Below are 21,835 nucleotides of genomic sequence, written 5' to 3'. Positions count from 1 at the left end.
ATTCCTGAAGGATCAGAATAAAAGTTCCTGTTTAATGACACATCTGGCATCTGTTAGGAACAAGGAACACGATGCGCATTAACGGAGTATGTTACAAACCTTGTGGCCAGGTCACGGTGCACAAAGTGTTGTGATGCCAGGTAGACCATGCCAGATGCTATCTGCTGGGCAATGTGAAGCATTTGAGACTGGGTCAGCTCCACAGGTCTGGTGGTCTGGCCCTCTGCCATCAAAACTGCATCTGGACCATGAGCCCTGTGAGGGAAACAATGTATCATTTGTCTTTTCAGCCATGTATCAACCACGTAAGATGTTTACATGCGTCCCTCTAATAGAGAGTATGCAGAAGATTAAGCTGGATTAGCAATCGCAAGCTTCCTAAACTTTAATTGTTTGATCGCTCATTTTTCATAAAAACTCTTTAGAGAAAAACACATTTTTCATTTTGCCATTTGCCATTTTACATAATGAAGAAGAGAGTCATGCCTGAGGAACTTGTTGAGGTCACCGTGTTTCATGTACTCAAACACCATAATGAGCGGGTCGCTCTCCACGCACACTCCGTAGAAAGTGACAATGTGCTCATGCTGAAGGTTCGTCAGCAGCTCAGCCTCACGGTGGAAATCCTTCCTGGCATTTTCACTGGCCTCTTTAAGTGTCTGCACACACACAAACACACACACACACACAGACAAGTGACATTTTAATAAAGTGACAAATCAAAACCTCACACATTATACCACATACACTTCTGCCAATTGGTCATTTTCATAGTGGATTCATTCTCCTCCAGTTTATTTGGCCGAGGTCCACTGTGTGAAAAAAACAATACAAAAGTGCGTATAAAAGTGAGTTACAGCAACACGGCACAAACAGTGTGAAATTACTGGCACCAAACAAGGACCGATATGACAGCAGAGCAGGAAAAGGATGGGGACATTTTATATTAATGCTAGCCATTACAAAGTACAGCACTGTTTACATTCATTATGTTCCCCTGTTCCCTTTGAAACTAATCTTTGTCTCCCTTCCATGAATCAGGAAATCTGTCAGGGAGGTTGTGTAATACAAGCATCCATGACAGAGAGTGTATGTGAAAGCGAGAGAATGACAGTGAAAGTGAATGACTGTGTGTGTGTTTGGGGGCGAGTTACAGGAAATGAAAGTGATACGGGGTGTGTATTAATATCACATATAAGAAGAAAAATATAGAAAAGTTTCTCTTGTCCTACATGAATAATTGATTGTCTTCCTACAGTATATGATACAGATATACATGAGCTATGAGCGTGTGGCGAGTGTGCCTGTGCACACGCATTGCAGGTCGAACCTACGACTACAAATACAGGTGTACAGGAGCGCTGACTTAGAAAAAGCTGAATGAGATGACCTCTGACCTTTCATCAAAAGCACTAAAATGCAAGAATATTAGACAGACTTCAACCTTAAGCACTTACATTCAACCAATAATGTACTGTGAAACAGAGGCATGATCAAGTACACTGCAGACTGTAAGGTGATACTGCAAGAAGATGATTATTACAGTATAGATAGTGTATATGAATGTCTGTGCCCCTATCTCACCGTGTAACGTGAGAATATGCATAGGATATGTGAGTTGACTGACTTTCCTCAGATGTCTTTGCAGGACCTTTAACTGTTATATTCAATGTGATCAGTTTTATAGTTCATAATTAATAGAATTAATAATGGCTAGAAATGAAGACTGAAGCTGAGTAGGTCAATGAAAAGCTATTAAAACCAGCTTTGAGGTTGCCAGTTATATTTATTGGTGTGGTTTTTCATATCAGTGCAGTTCTGAATGTTTGAAAGCCACAAATAAACACAGCTGTTCCTCACTCTGAAAGAAACCAGCAGGAGGTAATAAGAGGCGATGAATGTGATGCTGAAAGCCCAGACTTTGTTCTTAGCATGGTTTATAACTTATCTGTAATGATCTATTAACTTCTAATGAAGCTTTTACAATTTATAAATCTTTGCAAAAAGTGACTTCTTAAGAGATGCGCGTAAAACATGGAACATGGACAATTTTCCTCATTATCCCAGTTTGACTGACGATGACTCCCTGAAGTCTGATCTATGATGTACTGTACTGTGTGCTCCTTAAAAAAAACTGGAAAAGAAAAATGAACTTAAAGAGGAAAAAAAATGTTATTCACTGCACTGCTGGTCTCAATCAGTATCAAATGACCACTGCGACCAGTATTAATCATTGTATTGAGCCAAACATATTAATGTTGAGTTTAGGAAAAATACTGACTTTCCTGTGAGCCTGGGAGTATTACAAATCACGGTGTGACTTTCTGTACTGAAAGCTGCATTAATTCCCATGCTAAAACTCATAACACTGCACTGTTAGTCATCCAGTCTGAGCACATTCAGGTCCATGGACAAATAAAAAGCAATCAACAACCTCCAGCTCACAAATGTGGTGACTCATATACATGCGTGAAGGGAACATTATTGAAAGTGCTCAGGGTTCATGACTGATGGGATGCAGGAGCGTAAATGTGTTTGCATGAGCTTGCCTGCGTGCATGTGCATATGCATATTTTTTTATGTGCACTTGTTACAATTATCCTCTGATCGATGGCAACTCAGTGTTTAATATACAGTAACAGTAAAACTTGCTTCTGTATTATGGATGACGGATTGATTGATAGACAACCCTAAAATCCAGGCCCATTAAGCTCTATTAGTGTGTGTAGGTCATTGTAATGTGGTAAACAAATGAGAACCTGTTCCTGTAATGTAGCATGACTCACAGAGAGCAATATAAGCACGGCACGGTTTATCATAAAGGAAGTGCATTCCTCATAATCCATGTCCTTTCCCCTTTATTCTGTACAGTGGAATTACAGGACACAATAATTATAACTGTTGGCAGAAATGATGGAATCACCACATTTGCAGGATGAAATCACTGATTGCTGAGGAAAGAAGTATTGAAACTCCTCGCAATTTGCATTTCTAAAGCAAATACCTGTGCAAATTTAAATATGCAAAATAGTCTGCAGTTTAAAGAAAGAGTTTGAGGGCCTTAACAAGCTGCTGCTACACCTGGCTGACTGAAAGGAAGCATGGCCTCCAACAAGAGAGGTGTCTACTCAAACAATGGAAAGGATTATACGGCGCCTTCATGAAGGAGATTGTGGTTTATAAAATCTGTAGCAAATATAGACAACATAGAATGACAGAAAACTCAAAGCAATATGTCTGGAAAACAAAAAAATGCAAAGACAAAACACGGAAAAAACAAATTGGCAGAAATAGGAGTTCACGCTTGTGATACAACTGTGAGAAATCAGCTGAATGAAATGGGATTTCATACTGAAAAGCCGAAAGAAAACCAGCACTAACACAGAAAGAGAAGCTTGTTTACAGCGAGCTAAAGCAAACCATTTAAATACTCATTTATGAAATGGGGTTGCATGTCAGATGATTTGTTCATTTCTAAGAAAGTTCAAAGAAAAAAGGGGAAAAAAGCTGAATGAACTTCATCAAAGTGTGGCGATTCCATAATTTTTGGCCAGGGATTGAATTAAATACACTGACAGCTCTCACAGGCAAATCAAATTTGTTTCTAAAATCCAGTCATTACAACAGATTCTCAGCACTCTTGTTTTCAAGTGATCAGATCAGATGTGTGTATCCTCCTGAGTGTTCAAACATCTCGTGGGATTTGATTTGCCTAGAAAACCTCGAGGAATAGTCTGTATTAATTTGATGTCTCCTTCTTTTAATTAAAAGCAGCTGGTAAGAAGTGACAACATATTTATTTGCAAACAGAAACGATGCACATCTTTATTTGGATTTCTAAGCATCTCCTTCACGAGACTGTTTTTTTATTTTAGTTTCAAGTTATGCCATATGTATATGTACAACTATAGCAATATGGATGGATGGATGGATGGATAGATGGAGATAGTACTGTTGAAAGTCTCTTTTCATCACCCTTCAGCACTTTGTGTTATTGCAGTGTATTGGCAGCAGGATCACTGACGCTGACGTATGCAGGTCGTCAATTAGTTAATTAAAAACAAATCTGCTGTCATTTAGAAAGAACATTCAATGGTGTAACTGCATACGGGGAAATCTGAGAATTGTTCATTTTTTCCCCCCTACATTTGACCAGATTTGACATGCAGCCAGCAAAATGAAGCATCGTGTTCTACAACCAAGAACTGTGCTGCTGTCCACGATTTCCAGGTCCGTGTTTTGAAGTGTGTTCAGTCTAAACCAACGCTAAGCTGGCAGCATACACCAGCAGGTGGTTCAGGGCTAAGCCGGGACCAAACAGGAAATGTAGGAAGAGAAAAGAAGGTGTAGGATTTGAGAAGAGGCAAGTGTCAGGATGACGACTGAGGAGAGAGAAAATAAAAGACTGCAGGTGAGAGCTGGAGGTGTGGAGGACAGAGGAGGACAGGGGCAGAGGGGGCTCTTTCACAGGTCATGTATAGTTAATGAGAAGTTCTTCACCATTCAGATCCTGTTTCTCTGCAGAACAGCAGAAAAAGCAGCCTAGATGGGGAGACCGATGGACACATAGATGCGATGCTCCCTAGGAAACCATTCAATTTGACCCCGGAAGTCAGCGGTTTTTGAGTGTAATTCCACCTTATTCTTGCAGAGAAACCCTTGAAAAGAGGGACTTTCTAACAATAGCACAGGAAATGGAGGCCAACATGGATTCTCAATACTGTGCTGACGCCATGTGAGGGATTTTATTTCAAAATACCATGTATCTATTTCAGGAACCAGTTCAATATTTTCAATGTATTTCATGTATCAGATGTCAATTCTGAATACTGTGGAACAGAAAAATAATTTCACCTTCAATAATGCCATTTAGGAGCTTTATTTTGACATGATCAATCGTTCTGTAGGACCAGCAGTTTTCAAAAATATCTCATGTTGAAACTTGACCCATTTGTTTTACTGCACACAGGATACATTTCTGGGCTTTGGTTTGTAAAAGCTACAAAAAGAAGTTTGTGTTTTCACTACAATCCCTGGAGTCAATATGAAATTAATTAGTCTAATTCTCTGATTTATAAAAATGTTTCTTAGGAATTTTAGGACTTCAACATTACCTTGACGGCCACCAGTATCTTCTCCTGGTCAGGTGAAAGGTTATAACACTCAGCCAGGAAGACTTTTCCAAAGGCTCCCTCTCCCAGCTCTCTCTTCAGCACAATGTTATGTCTTTTAATATGCTGGACAACTGTAGAATGAGAAGATGAAGAGGAAAAGTTTTTAGTACAAGTTACAAACACATGCATATAAATTGGGGAGGGGGGTAATCTTTTTTCCTCGTTTCTTTTCTATTGCCCCAAATGCTCAGTTTTAGGGAGCTTTTCTAATCTTAGCTCACAGCCCACCAACCTGCTGCTTAAACCTTCTGTTTGTGATGGGCAGCCAATAAGAAGAAAGCTGGCTTAATGGGAGGGAAAAACAAGCCAAAAGTGCTTGTTTGGCCCAGAAAAAGATAAACTGTAAATCAAGCTGAAGTACACAAATAAAAACATGGAGCTGGAAGTGATGATGGAAAGTAGGATTGATGCTTTGATCGCACGCCATTTATACTTTAATGACTTCAACTCATGCAGTGAGTCCGTGTGGTGTCATTTGTTTTGTGGTGTTTGATTTCACTCAAAGAAAAGAAAACTGCATCATAAGACATCTGATTTTACACAAAAAGAAGACATTTGAATGTTGATTTGATAGCATGTGGTAATATAGCATCTTTGTAGTGCATATGTGGCAAAACTATTATTCTTGCTCAGTCCTTAAAGGAAATAAACGCCTTATCGGACATAAACAATTCGCTCCATAGTTCTAGAAGTCATATGATAGCATGACTTTCAAATTCCTTTGCCACCTTGGATAACAATTGCGACCTAGCGTAGCTGTGCTTGAGAGCGGTATATCTGCAGTGTGCCCACTATGAGCTGCTGTAGTTCAGGACAAGTATCATCCAATCATTTTCTCCTATCACACATGAAGACATGTGGTAATAAATCCACGCAGCGTCTTTGTAATAAACCTCCCTTCCTTTAAATTGTATTTTCTCCCACACGCTGCAGTAACGTCTGCTAATGAGTAAAAGTACAGACCGCATAACACACAGCCTTGATGAGGCATGAGGTCTGTAATATAAAGTGTGGCTTTTCTACACTTATTAGTCTGTAATTACACTGTAAGAGCAATGTTCTCGTCACCGACTTTCTTTCAGCACTATTACCCAGTAAGTACCCAGTATTTACAAGAGCAATTGAATCTATTTTTACTCTTCTCTAAAATGCCCAGTTGCTTCTTGTTTTCTGGACCTTGTGTTTGGAGTATCACATTGGAGTATCAGCTGAAACTTGTCAGTTTTCTTTTAAAATAACCTTTACTCATGTAACAATTTACCCCTGTTAATCCGAAGCTGCGGATTTTCCCCCTTTTTGAACAAAAAGCACAGCTGCGGGGCATGTCAACCCCGTGGTTTTTCTAAAGGGAAAAGGATGTTAAAATAAATGGTTTCTGTCACTCACAATCCACATGCAGATAGATTCCTCTTCTTTTCACCCCTCATCCAGTTTCATTTTGAAGCCAAAAAAGGCTCATAACTGTATCTACTGTATATCTGGGGATCTTTTTCTACTGCATACATATTTTATGTCTTTATTTATGCATCATATAAACGCAAAAGTAAATAAGCAAATTCCTTCTTTTTTGTCTTCTACGATTTCAACACAGTTTTTACAGTAATGTAAATTTGAAAAACGTGTCTCTCCGCTTGCTTCATGCATCTAACCTCTTCCTGCCTTCTGCTCATCCACAGTTGGATCAGAGTCGACAACTCTGCTCTCTGTTGCTAAGTAACTCGCGAATCCACGCCAGCTGATTTCTCAAAAAAATAAAATAAAATAAAAAAAATTGGCATCTCGCCGGTTATGGTACAAGGTTTTATCCTGCAGAATGATTAACAGCCTCGTGACCTTACAGTAACCTAGTTAAGCCCCGTCTTTTGATCGCCAGCCAAATGTGCTCCATGTCTGTCTGCATGCAGAGAAACACGTTATCCTGTATTACCTGTGCTCGTTTAGGTCCTGAATACAAATGCATACATACACACACGCTTTTAGACACACACACACACACACACATACACACACACACACACACCAAGAGCTGAGATTTATGTGTGATGTGATTAAGAGGTGCATTTGAAGAAAAGCTGTCCACTCAGAATATCACATTAAAGCTCAGCTAGACTCTGAAGAAGCTGCATCGATCGACACTGTAAGCTACTGAGGTCCACCCTAACCCAATACTGTAACTGCAGACCTACGGAGAAAAGAGAAACACACAGCTGGTCTGCATCAGATATTCAAAAGCATCAAATATGAGCTCAAGACCACATGATACTTTTGTTTTGCTTAAGGCAATTATACACTCGTAAATTCTTGCTATGACACGCGATAGGCTGCATATTGTCTCCGTCAAATCCCGTCTTGGCCTTCATTTGTAACCTTTGTGAATTAATGGGAAGGAAACGTCAAACAGGAAAATGAATTAAAACATTTTAATTAAAAAGACTGCAGATCGTTCAGTCCCATCTGTCCTGTGTTCAAAAAAAGCCTAAAAGGAACAAAAAGAAAAATGTGGGTGGTTTAAGGAGGACAGTGTGTTTTCTATACTACAACCTCTCTATTATTTTGATATCTTGTGTGTGGAGGATTTCTGTGAGCTTCTATCGGTCAATGAAAAAAAGAAAAAACGACATACTGGCCTTTCTGTTAGGATGGTGGGAAGTACTCCAGATGTAGAATCTATGATACACTAAACAGACAACGTTTTCTTGTCCCCGGGCCTCAAATACAGGTTTCTGTGAGAAACCACTGCCTTACACAGGGATACACACTGGGTGTCCGTCCGCATTGGTGCCTTGCAGCAATCTTAGACGCCAAGAGCTAACGATGCTGTTTGAAAGAGCAACAAAGTCCACATACGGAAGTTCTTTCTTCCATGTGCTGTGTGGTTACCCAGCAAAAGTATCATGGTCATGTTTGGGGAAAGATTTTCGTTTCAAAACAAACAAGTCATGCATTGTGCTGCAAACACAGTTCACCTTTTAATATTTTACTCAGATGGCAAGGGCCTAAACCTCATCAGCTTATAGTTTAGGATGGTTTGATCAAATAAGTCCTGTAAGCATCTGAATATGTGTTTACATGATGAAAAAGTGACGCTACGGTTCTTTTCCGTTTTTGCAAATCAGCAGCATGTGAATAACTTCTACCTCCTAAACCCGAGTACGTAATCCTGAGGTACCAGCATGAATAAAAGTCAAGAATATTTGTAAATTATTTCATCATTTACTAATTATTTTATCATCTATTTCTCCTAGAATTGAGTCTTCATCTCAAATAAAAAAAACCAACATGTCGCTGATCACCACAATTCCCTTTGCAACAACGGCACACAATAAACCCACATCCCCACAAGAAAGCTACCCACCATTTAACCAGCTAATTACCTCACCGCACCATTTTCCTACTGCAGTTGTATAATAAGCATTCATCCATGAAAATGCCTTGCACCACTTCTCCTTAATTAACATCCTCAAATAGCAAATAAATTGATGTTTGCAGACCAGTGCTTCCCGTACCGCTTTTTTTTTTCCCTTTCTTTTTTTTAGTCTTTGGCAGGAAGATGTGGTTATTCGCACAACCTTTTCCTGCAATTTTCTTTTTGTGTCTTTTTTGGTTAGATTTCCAGTGTTGTCGCATCTATTTTGCATGTATTCAGGCATTAGCATTTATTGTCTATCAAGAGCGTAGAAGAATAAGTCCTTTTATTTCTAATGGCCGTATTTCAGTCATGAAATAATTCTGCTTTGTAGCTGCTTTCCTTTTGCCAAGTTTACAATCTGTCTTCCACCTCACTTTCATTGTTACACTGTCTCCACGTGCCGTGCGACATATCACACCCCTTCTCCTCAATCAGTATCCTTAATTAAGATCTACTAAAATATAATTCCTCATTTACCAGACTTAACACACTTACTCTCTGATGTTTTTCCTAATTAGTACCCGTTTTCCATGCTTATCATATTCACTCATTTTCCCTCATTTGCATTCTTCCATCTATTCTCATTATCTTACTCTCACTTTCCTTATTTAGCATTCCTCTGTTTCGCCATTTATCTCTCCCTGTTGCTGTTCCACCTATCAGTTTTTAATCAGCATCCTCTAAGTATTAACATCCAGGCACAGGTTCTTCCCCTGTTCTGTTGCTCCATTAGTCTTTTTCCATGAATTGTTTATGACAGGGCTTACAATATTAACATCAAGAAGAATAATATTTCCCATCGACCCCCTCATCTTCCACCTTTTTTGCCGTCCTGCCTTCATTTTTCCACCACATCATTTAGAGTCCCCTCTCACACCTATCCTTCATCAGCATCTTATGAACTCCCAAATAAATTAATGTCTCGGGACATAATTATTCTCCGTTTGCCATCTGTTTCATATTCCGTTCCTCTTCGTCTCATCTGCCCGAATTCTTTCCATTGCGTTGAATGCAGACATAAAACAGCTTGAACAGCTTGGAAAAACTGAGTTCGGTACTTTGAACTGAGCAACAGGATAGGTCAAAGACACAGTCGTGTTTGACAGATGCTTTGAGAAGAGGACAACCAGAAACGTCAAACATTCTTCAATAATGTCATGGCACTGACTTTTCCTGACTTTGTGCCCTCCTATCAGCAAGCATAGCTAATTGTGACCTAAATTTTGTGTGTCAGCCTGTGTGTGTGCGTGCATGCACATGTGGTTTTTTGTAAACCGGTGTCTTCGAATACAGTCAGTACGTGTTGACTTGTGAATAACATTTTCCAGAGTGATGTTAATCCCCATTCCCTAGATACAAAAAATACAAAGCCCAAAAGACCAACTCGTATAGAAGCAGTGGAAGAATTGAGAGGTACTGAACACAAAGCCAAGAGGATGATGTAAGAAAGATGATGAAAGAAAAATCACTTTTTCAACACCGCTACTGCAGATATTAATATCAAGTCGTCTGTAATCTCTATTTGAGTTTAAACACTACAATGAAAAGCTTAGACACTTTTGGTGTTCATGATTTTACTATTGTGACCCTACATGACCCTACATGTGACCCTACACATATAGTTGGATCCAGCAAGAACTCAGTTAGCTTAGCTTAGCACAAAGGCAAAAAATGGTACAATAACTAGCAGCCAGTCCTCTGCCTCTCATTTACAGTCATTAGCATTTCAGTTTTTGTATAAATGTACATTATTGAGTTTTGCAGGTGCTGGTGGGCACGTGTTTCTGCCATGGCGCTGGGGTTTTATGTTGCTTTGAGGTTTTATATTCTTAGCTAATATGAGTTTTGGGGTCTCTGCTTGGTTGTCATTTGTTGTTTTATATTCATGGTTTTTAGCTTCAGAGTTTATTATTATTGTATTTTTGTATTCTGATTCTTGTTTTGATTTGTCATTCTAGAGATGATTATGTTTCTGTGATTTTGAGCCTTAAGTACCTTTCCTGCCTTTCTTTGTAAGTTTTTCTTAATGTCTTTTGTTAGATTCTCTACCTTCTCTTTCCTCTCTGATTTGTCAGTGTCATTATACATGGTTGCTCTCTATAGTCAACATTTTTAATTATATAAAAATGTCAACTTAATGACTTGATATTTCAAGTTATTTTCTCAAAATTTAGAGACCTAACATTAAGACTTATGGAAGCCCTTTTGGGGGTTTTTTTGGGTTTTTTTGTCCAGTGGCAGAAACGAGTTCCCATAGATCTCAAATCATCCCTTGGTGTATAAATAGCCCTGTCATCCCCATAATCTTTGCCACAGCATTTGACCTTTTACCTCACTTAGTATATTGACAATAATAATAATAATAATACATTTTATTTAGAAGCGCCTTTCAAAACATTCAAGGACGCTTTACAGAACACGCAACTTTATTGCGTGTTGTCTTTAGCTTTTGCAATCAAAAAAACTGAATCAGCCACTAGTGGCTCATGAGCTCTAGCATGATTTGGTTCTTTTAGCTCTGGTATGTGTATGAGTCATCCACCAAAGTCTTGAATTTATGAGTGGCCTAACATATGCTGGGACACAGTCACACACAAACCTACACTTTCTATTTTCCCATTCTTCCCTCAGATCTTACAGCAGCAGCTTCAAGGTCATTCACATAAGAGCAAGAAGAAATTTATTTTATAGCTTGTAACTGATAAATGTTTAGTTCTACATCAGAGTTGATTGGGCTCCATGTTAAAGAGAAGTGAGATTTTTTTTTCTCTACATACTTAGATTTCTTCCATGTTTTAGTGTCTCCTTGTTTTAGTATTCTTGTTATTGTCCATTCCCTGCTTTACATTTCTCTTCCTCCCTGTCTGTCCTCACCTGTTTTGATTAAATGCACCCAAATCATCCCTTTGTGTATAAATAGTCCTATCCATCCCCTTAGTCTTTGTTACAGCATTTATGTTCTCCTCTATCTCAATTGTTTTTTCTTCCTTCCTTGAATTGTGTTTATTTTTGGATTATTTATCAATCATTAAAGCTTACCATAAATTCTATGTATTCTATATACTGTGACAGTTGGGGTTTTTTGGGGGGGGGATGCAGCCAGTCTAGCTGTTTCCTATTTTTTATGCTAATGCAAGCTGACAGTCTACTCACACCACCTTCATATTTATCATCAATCTTTAATATGTGGCAGCATGACTCTGTTCTTGGATTCCCTGCCTGTCCATGTGTATACTTTCAGGGAAACCACTAGAAGTACTAGCAATCAGTTGATTTGGCTGATTTACTGGGTTTTGCAGACTGAGTTTTGGCTCCTGGCCTGCCTGAACTAGTGTTCAATTATTCCTGAAATTTCAAACAATTTTTGCTGCCATGGTCTAGAGTGTAACTCTCTCTCATTCTTTGTGTATCTTGTAGTCTCCCCTGTTTGTTCTCTCTCTTTGTCTTGGCATGGCTCAGCATCCTGTTCCCACTTCTTTCCTCAGTTGCACCTGTGATCCAATCTCCTATGAAGCCCTTCAGCCCATATGCCCGACTCTATGCTCCAGTCCCTGCCAGAGTTTTTCCAACCTGGTAGCAACACATGTCTAGTTTTTGTATTCTCTTGATCTTGTTTGAAACCATGTTTAACTGTGTGCCCCCTGTGTCTCAGGTTCACTGCCAGTTTGCCTTACTCTCCTCAGTCTGCCACGTGTCAGCCTGCCACTTTTCAGTGAAGCCAAATCAACAGTTCGTTGCCACCTTCAAGAAACTCCAGCCTGGGTCTCAACCATTCAGAATTGGTCTTTAATAAAACAAGCTTGTGCATGGTTATCTGACTGGCCCAATTTCTGTCTTAGTGGTCTAAAGAAATGAATTACTTTGCAAAGGGTTTTCCTGAAATTTGAATCTTCAAATTAAATCCAGAGAAGTTTAGTGGAAAGATATGTGTGACATGATAGTAAATGTAGTGGGAGAATATGTTCATATACTCTTATACCTATAACCGCCATATTTTAGTTGTAAACCCAAATTTATGTATATGTGAGTGATCAGCAAAACATAAACACAACAGTTACCACCTTTTCAAATCTGTGTGCTTTACTGAAGCTCCTTTGTAATGTTTGTGACCTGCTTTCCAACAATGCTAACTCTGCTAATATCATTATTTTTAATGAGGTGCTCACTTAAAAAGACAGTTGCACAACCGAAGCTTTGCAGCACACTAACATTTCCCATAATTACACGTGGATCCATCATCTCAGCAGAGTAATTGTTGCTTTATTGCTGCGCGAAAGAGGCCTGCGCAATCATTTAAGCAGAGACGTGTACCTGCTACTGATTCCTCCTGCATTCAATATTACAGGATGCAAACTGGTTAAGACCTCTCTTTAAAAAGAGTTCCGTTCCTGGCATTCAACCATGTGCCACTTTGCCAAACTGTCTCCATCAAAGGCTATTGTACCGGTCTGAAAAGGCGGAGTGCCAAATAATCGGTCAGATACTTTCAGTATTTATGCAGCCTGTCTGTGAGTCAAAGGCACACACTGTGTAATAGTTGTAATGGCTGTAATATATTAAAAACGCACATGCAGGCACATGCACATACACCGCAGTGTGTTATTGACTTTCATTGATCCTAAGCGCTTTCATTCTTCGTCATTTGGCTGTAAATCCCAGTCAGTCTTTTAGTTATAATGCAGGATTGAAGAGGTCGACCTCCAGTCCCCCATTATTATACAACCTAAACCTTGCTCTCAACAGAATGAGCACACATGAACAGACACACACACATACACAAATGCATGGGTCCATAATTTACTGCAACACAAGGCCAAAGCCTGGAGAAGCTTTTATAACTTGCCAATAATCATAATGTCATGTTGATGGACCAGGTCAATATCCTTGTGCATTTTCTGTCTGTCTATTTGTCTGTGGCTCTCTTTCTCTCTCCCTCTGCTCTTCTTCTAGCTTCTACTTCGGGTTTGTCACTTTCTCATTCTCACTTGGTTTGAAAAATTTAAACCAGTGGCAAATGAGCTCTAGCATCATTTGGTTTCTTTAGCTCTGGTATGTATATGAGTCATCCATGGAAGTCTTGAATTTATGAATGTGTCCGTAACATATGCTGGGGCACAGCCACACACAAACATGCATATAATTAGACTTTCTATTTCCCATTCTTCCCTCAGATTTTACCAGCAGCAGCTCCAAGGTCACTGACATGACAGCGAGGAAGGATGTATACAGTAGCTTGTAATCAACTGATAAAAGTTTGATTCTAAATCAGAGTTAATTCGGGTCCACGTCAAAGATATGTGAGTCTTTTACTTACACGTGTCAGTCTTGAGCAGGCTGTTTGTGCTTCTGAAGTATTGAGGGTTTTCGATCACTGGGATCTTGGTCATGCCGATGATTACTGCGTCAGGGCCCATCTCCGAGGACGAAGGAGTGTTGCTGCCATTGGAGACGTGGTGAAGAGGAGAGGCAGAGTCATCGTCATTGCTGATCACCGAAGATGGTCCTAAGTAGCAGAGAAATGGGGATAAGCGATGTTTGAAAAGCATTCCAGCTTGTGATCAGTATGAGGATGCAAGTGGAGTAATTAAAGCTGTTACTGGCAGCGAGGAGATAAAATCCCACAGACTCCTAAACCTTCCTAACATTAGAACTCTAGCAAGCTCTCTTTTTCTGCTTTTCATACAGCTATTTCTTGGTGGACAAGCAACATGAGTGCCTTCAAGAAAAGATTGCCTCAAAGTGTGCACTATTATCCCCATTTGAACCATTATCAAGTCTCAGCCCTTACTTTAGGCAAAGCCGTATTTTTCCTTGTGTCTGACTGTTCTGGCTGTTCAGAACAACAGTAAAGAAGCTTGCCCTCAGATGTGATTACACGACACATCCTTGCAGCTCCTTTGTTTCATGCGAAGCTCTGTCTGTCATTCCAGCATTATTCACAACTGTAGTTCAAGCTGACTTCAGCACAAATTAAATGGTCGCTGCACTGATATAAACACAAGGCTCCAGAAACAAAGTGAATCAGAATCAACACTTGTGACCAACAAGTGCTGACCTGTGTTAGATGGTCGCCTTACTGCATATGTAAACTTTGTACATTTCTTTTTAATGTGAAAAAAATGAATTTTTAAAATTATATTTCATGTCTCACTGACACCCAAAACAACCACCCGACCACAGTAAGTTGTATTCTTAAATGCAGGAGTTATTTCCAGTCCGAGTCTCCACTGATTCTGAATTTCATACAGCCTTCTTTCTGAAACAGAGCTCCTCAGGGGAGAAAAAAGCCTGTTTACTACATCTCCTGCTAGGACACTGATGCAAGTAAGCAATGTCAGGAGTAACCTGCCACACCCAACAGTATTTATCCAGGTAGAAAGAGGGTGGAGGTCCAAATGGCAGAGCACATGACTCCCCTCTGTCAGCAACAGATGTTTTAATCCTAATGTGCAACAGAGCTCTATGAGGTTAATTGACAAGAGCGAAGATGCTAGGAAATATGAATGAGGGGCAGAAGTAGCAGCTCATGTAGTAACTTGGGTCATTTTGACTGAACGAAAACAAATTTACAAATTTCTGCATGAAGAAAATGAGTGACTAAGCCGGTAAGTGCCCCATTACTGGGGCCAAAATGGGAGAATACCATTAGGTACTTTATCAGCAGTAGCTGTTTTCTTTTTGTCAGTTTGAAAGCTTTTTTAGGTAAGCTGCTGCAGCATTTAATGATGAAGTCAAGAAAAGAAGGCTAATATGAAGTGTATTCCTCCAGAGCAGGAAGGTAACAGAGGGAATTCATGTATGCAATAAAAAGCAGCAATCTAGGAGCTTGGTGGAAAAAAACAAAGCGACACAAAAAGTGGAAAATGCAGACGCAGAGATGGCACTATTATCTCGTTAAAATAAAAGTCTCAGGAGAATAGGCTTCCTCTTTCACACAACTCAAATTTCTGAAAAGCACAAGATGCAGCATTAACATGAATTAACCGAAAACAAAGCAGAGGTGGGGTAGCGTGAGTCAGACACGGAGCCCATCCCTTTCACAGCATAAGGGTTTGTTTTGGCAGCAGAATGGAGGCGTTATTAGTTTCTAATTAGGCCCGTGAAAATAGTCCAGGAGGTTTGTCTGTGACAGTAAACCCTCATCACATTGCTGCTAATTTTCTGTACCCATACACTGAGTCCCAAAGCAAACAATATCTTCTTTTTATTCTTCTTCTCACATAGGCTGTAGCAGTAAATAGCAGCTACATTTGCAAGAGCCTACAGGTACACACTGATATTCACTCTGGGTTTCTTTTTCGCCTCACCTTTGACTCCTGCATATGCACCCTTATCTCTCACTGGACCGTTTAATACTTACAATCAATATGTTTGCATACAACCATGCACTAGAAATGTAGTGGCCACTTTATTAAGCACAACTGTGAAGTCAATCCTACACAATAATAATTGTTCTTACAATCAACACAGAAAACTGGCTATTAAAGTACAGCTCACACGTTTAACATACAGTACATTTAAAATTCATAAGCTTCCAATTCCATCTGAAATACCTAAAAATGTATTGTGAAAGTAGAATTTAGGACAAAGTATGACAAGCAATTTAGTTTTAATTCAACTAATCAGGAAAATAACCTCATGTCTTTGTGCTGTGTTAATATTTCAACTGAAGTTTATCTGACGACTCTGCGCTTCCAGCAGGAGTTACAAAATTCGTCCCTTTGTACCGCTTTGTTCTACTGCAGCCCAGCCTCCACATTTTTGTGCTAAAACAACGGTAATTTGGTAAGAAACCATCTGATGTGTCTAAGGCAGACTGCCATAGCCTCTTTGTAGTTCAGTTACTTTGGCACAAATCTCATACAGTACCGAAATTGCTTTTCCAAGCAATTTCTTCTTTATGACCAGTATAGAAGAAACATGTATAGCAACCAGTAAAATATATACAAGATCATATAATTATATATACACTCAACAGATACTTTATTGATACACTTCTTGTTAATGCAATAATCTAAACAGACAATCACATGGCAGCAACTCAAACCATTCAGGCATGTAGACATGGTCATGGTTGATGGTACCAGATGGGCTAGGCTGAGTACTTAAGAAATAGATCTTCGGAGATTTTTCCACACAACCATCTCTCGTGTTTACAGAGAATTGTCTTAAAAAGGGAAAATATGCAGTATTCAGATCTCTGGGTGAAAATGCCCCATTGATGCCAGAGGTTAGAGAAGAATGGCCAGACTGCTTCAAGCTGATAACAAGGCAACAGTAACTTAAATAACTACTGACTGTTACCGAGTTATGTGGAAGAGCATCTCTAAAGGGACAGTAAATCTGTCCCTGAAGCAAATCTGTAAGAGCACACAGTGCCATTTCGGTCAGCCGATGATCTGACGAGTCTAAATATCTGCTGCAACAACAATCTACCAACCTAGCATATTTTTAAGTCTTCCTGAGTTTTGTTACTGACCATGTCCATGACCACAGTGTACCCATCTTCTGAAGGCCGCTTCCAGCAGGATAACACACCATGTCACAAAGCTCAAATCATCTCAAACTGGTTTCTTGAACATGACAGCGAGTTCCCCGTACTCAAATGGCCTCCACAGTCACCAGATCTTAATCCAATAGAGCACCTTAGGGATGTGGTGTAATGTGAGAGTCTCATCATGGAAGTGCAGCTGACAAATCTGCAGCAACTGTGTGATGCTATCATGTCAATATGGACCAAAATCTCTGAGGAATGTTTCCAGCACCTTGCTGAATCTGTGCCATGAACAATTAAAGCAGCTCTAAAGGCAAAAAGGGTCCAACTCAATACTAGCACAGTCTACCTATCACAGTGGCCAGTGAGTGCACATACTTTTTAGGACCAGCTTGTCTTTCTCAGTCTTTACAATGTGTAATTATAAATAAGTGCTGCTTAAATCACTGAAACAATGACTTCCTGTTATGTCAGCAGCAATCCCACTGAGAGCACTTTACTGCAGTTCATTCCAGCTTCAAGAGCGTTCTGCTTTTTGTTTTGGGTAGCTGATTCTTCTGGGATACTGCCAAAAGTTTTCACAAATCTTAAATACTGTGGAGCCAATCATAAGCTGAAAGAACTTAAAGTTGCAAAGTTTGCCCCAGTGGTGATATTTTCCACATTTTAAATAGCTGCATGGAAACAACCCCCACACCTTTTTCATTCCTTTAATGTCTTCTTCTTGTTTTTTTTTATTAACCACGCTCAGTTGTATATAATTGCAGACGCTACCATCTTAGCATATAACAAAGATTGTTAAGAGGCAATGATGCAAATGATTCCAATCACTCAGGTACATGAAGCGGATAGTAAATTAGTGCTTTTTAGTGCATTGTCCTGAAAATGCAGAAATAAAGTCTGGCGAGAGATCAGAGTCATGCTTCTAGCTGTGCAATATCATCTTATGCATGCCTTTTCACTGAATAACAGGTGAGAACAATACAAACTGTGTATCCATAAGACTGTCTTAAGCAGGATAATTGGATGCTTCCATGCAGTCTCGGTCTTTCATCAGCTCATCAACCTTGTGTCAGTAGAAGGAAAATAACCCTACAGACAAGTCAGAGCATGGGTTTCATCATAGACGTGGTAGGATTACAGCTACATGCACACATGCACACGTACACACACACACACAGGTAATTCTTCTCTAGGCCTCTTTGAGACACGAGCACAAGCCTGAAAACATCGTATTATGAGTTGAGATTGATTTCCCACGAGCACAAAACATAGTAGATGTTTTCCCCTCTCATGTGGTCGGCTCTGCTGCATTATAATACTGGTTGACATCGCTCATTTCCTCTGTCCCTGGACGCGTATCAGGCTCTAGTGCTGTTGACAGGGCTAGATTGAGAGGAAGAAGCTGAGAGAGTTTGTTTGTGTGTGTGTATGTGTGAGTCTTAACCAGCGTATGTGTGTGTTGGTGACTCGTGAAGAATGAAAAGGCCTTGAGAGAGAAAAAGAATGAGAGCAAGAGCACAATAGTTTGTTTTTCTGTGTGTGGAGAGTTTATATGTGCTGTAAATGTGTGTGTCTTGGCTGCGATGTCTGACAGCATCTTTTTTTGTCAAGATCCAGACTTGTAAGCTAATGTGTCACTTTCAGTAAGAAGATCTCAAAGAGTGATTAGGGGGCAGTGAAAATGGTGAAAATGAATGCTGTGCAATATTTGGAGTGTATTAAGAAGTATTACTGAACACTGTGTGCTCGGATTAAATGGTTTTTCTTTTGCACAAATCAGTGCTGCCGTGCAAAATATCTTAAAAGGTCAACTAATTATGGTTTAATTTAATAGTATTGTTATCAGTAGAAGGGTACACTGAATTCTTTTTAAATATTTTTTATTTTGAAAATTTCTTTAAAGGGTTTCTAATCTAAGTTGTGCAAAACAGGTATGATGTAAACCAATTAAGATTAACTTTAATTTAATTTAATTCTGCATTTCTGAAAACTTACCAATCACCAACTAAAAACGTTTATTTTTTGAACACAGAACATTCAAAGGGCAATAAAACTATCAGAAAGCAGAGTCAAAACTCTCAAAACAGTACCTCTGAATCTACTTTTAAAAGGAATCCTGCCAGTCAGATACTTCAGTTAGTATACATCTACGTTGCACAGTGTACTGTACACTTAACTATCATTCAGTGTGAAACACAATGCAGCATTTGACCTTGATTGTCAAGCTACCTGGCAAATTTCGCAAAAAAACAAACCACTTGTCAGGCTTCTAACTACACAGTGAATAGTATATTAAATACCACACTGAGTTTAAATGCACAAATCCAGACAACACCGTTACCCTTCTAACAATGACACCTTATAGTTTTTATTTAACCAGGTAAAAGTCACTTTGAGATTAAAATTCCTTTTCCAAGAGCGACCTGGCCAAGAGGGCAGCAGACGTTACGAGTACAAGACATAACAATATAACAAGTAAGGAAACAAATACAGTGTTCTGTACAGATGACTTAACACAAACATGCTATTTTAAGCTATTCTCTCACTCCTTTAAAGTGGACTTAAATTTCACCATTTCTGGCAGTTATTCCAGGAAATACTCTACAGCAACTAACAAACTAGTTTGCTAGTTAGCTAACAAACATTAGCTAACTAGCAAACTAGCACCTTGCTTAATGACTGAAGACTGGGTTGTTGGTCTCCTACCTTAAAGGCTACCATGACAAGATTCGCTATATGGACAAAAGTACCAGACCACCTACTCTGTATAACTACCGGAGCTACTTGACCACAGAAACCCATTCCATGAAGCTGCCAGTTATATGTTAGCTTAATGCCAGAGGAACTTTGAAACTCCATAACTGCACAAACTTGAGGGAACGTTTTTGTTTTTTGTTTTTTTGTAAAAGACTATTAAGGGAATGTAATTCAGTACCTTTTTGAAATGTATCAATATGTGACTGATTTACACATTTGGACAATATTTCTGGCAACCTGAAAATTACAGAAAAATGATAGCTTCAGTAACATGTATCTACCTCCAAAAACACTGCATTAACAACTTTCAGCTGTTCATTTTATTTTCCAAGTGATCACCACAGCCGATGGATCTGCATATTTGGTTTGGCACACGTTTTTACACCAGATGCCCATCCTGACTCAAAGAGGTTGGGAAAGTGTTTTCTTCTGGCAGCAAACTATGCCAGGGTAGCGTAGCACCCTGGGTGACCCCAAGCCTGGATAAATGGGAAGCTTGCAATAGTAAGGGAATCTGGTGTAAAAATCTGTGCAAAATCAAATATGCAGATCCATCTGTTTTTTGAAATACATGCCACAGAAGCAAGAATTGTATGATTTAACCCTTTAAAGCCTAAACCGGGAACCGTGAAGTAATTGCAAGAAAATTCTAATCTCTTGAAAATTAATTATATATTCATTTAATTTATATAAATTATAATTTTTGCTAAATCTGGCATTTTTTTCCATATTTATTGCTTATAAATACATTGTGCAAATTATTTAGGTGTTTCAGAACAAAGAAATCAAACCGCATGTATCCAAAACATTATACTAGGCATTAAGTGGTTAACCCCACGGGAATATTGTAACTAAGTGAAAAAGACCATTGCCAGGACTTTTGTTAATAAAAGAAACAAAAGCAGACACAACCTGAGATGTTTTGGATCACATCATTTTGGTATTTTGAATTTTCTCAACTTTGAATTTATTAATTTATTTATTTTAAGTAGCTGAGTTGCTGTGGTTACCAAACCCAGAAGAGGATGGATAGATTATGGATGGAATTACAATCAAAACTTATGACACCTGAATTCAAAGATTGCGTCCACAGAGGGAACCAGTTTTTGAGGTTGAGAAACATAGAGTATTGCACATGTAAGTGGAAATCCACATAATGCCCACAGTAACTATAATCCAGCGATCCTGTGAAATTACAAGACAATAATCTAAAATGTACCAGAGTATCTGTGTCAGTGGAGCAGAAAAAAATCCCTCTAATGACACAAAAGCAGGAATTATTTATTTATTTACTGCATACTGTCCATCTTGTTTTGCGTATTATCATGCATATTCGTTTTTAATGCTATGTCCATTTAGTTAATTAGCTCTCTGATTAGCTTTTCCCCTTCTGGCCGCCAATTTCCTCTTGCAAAATTCTTCTTCTTCACTGCAAGTTAATTACATTTCTCTGATAAGTGCATTGATAATTTTATCACCCAGGAGAGATATAACATTTCTGTGTTATAGAGATTTCAGACCCTAATTTTAGGTACATTGTTCTGGTAAATGTAGTGCACTGCATGTCGCCGCACCTCTTCAGTGCTAATGTACTTTTGCATTCAAAGGAAGAGCAAGTACCAAAGCGCACAATATGAGTGAGTGCATGTTTGAGACGCAACATCTGAGTGAAATCTTCAGAACAAGGTAACATTAATAGATCTGGTTTCATTAAAAACTCCAAGGACACAGCTGCAAAATGAAATCTCTGATTTCCATTTGAAGCTCAAGACATATAGTAGATTGTCGCTATTCATCACAGAAGAAAATTCTATTTATTTCATTAAATGAAGGCAGGTGCTACTATTTTCTTCTTTTTCCTCTCAAACCGAGTCTGCAATTGTAGCAGCATTATTAAATGTAGAGCAGCCATTTCATCTCAGCAGTGAGTCCAAACCACGGGCTGTCAAAAACTGAATAAATAAATAAATAAACAGCTTTCAATTATGTCTCTTCTGA

General features: G+C 39.0%; 1 protein-coding gene across 2 annotated transcripts in view; it reads right to left on the bottom strand.

The window, feature by feature from the left end:
- Nucleotides 1–21,835, bottom strand: part of ntrk2a (neurotrophic tyrosine kinase, receptor, type 2a) — a 108,299-nt gene that overhangs the window by 21,725 nt on the left and 64,739 nt on the right. For both annotated transcript variants that reach the window (XM_039621068.1, XM_031760329.2), the window contains exons 14-17: nucleotides 13,898–14,086; nucleotides 5,115–5,245; nucleotides 487–659; nucleotides 100–255 (exon numbers count right to left, since the gene is read on the bottom strand). In XM_039621068.1, coding sequence (XP_039477002.1) covers nucleotides 100–255; nucleotides 487–659; nucleotides 5,115–5,245; nucleotides 13,898–14,086 — 649 coding nt within the window. The remainder of the gene's footprint in view (nucleotides 1–99; nucleotides 256–486; nucleotides 660–5,114; nucleotides 5,246–13,897; nucleotides 14,087–21,835) is intronic.

This window comes from Oreochromis aureus, linkage group 12 (assembly GCF_013358895.1).
Source record: "Oreochromis aureus strain Israel breed Guangdong linkage group 12, ZZ_aureus, whole genome shotgun sequence".
NCBI lineage: Eukaryota > Metazoa > Chordata > Actinopteri > Cichliformes > Cichlidae > Oreochromis > Oreochromis aureus.
The sequence above is the reverse complement of the archived record's forward strand: the minus strand, read 5'-3'. Positions and strand labels throughout refer to the sequence as shown.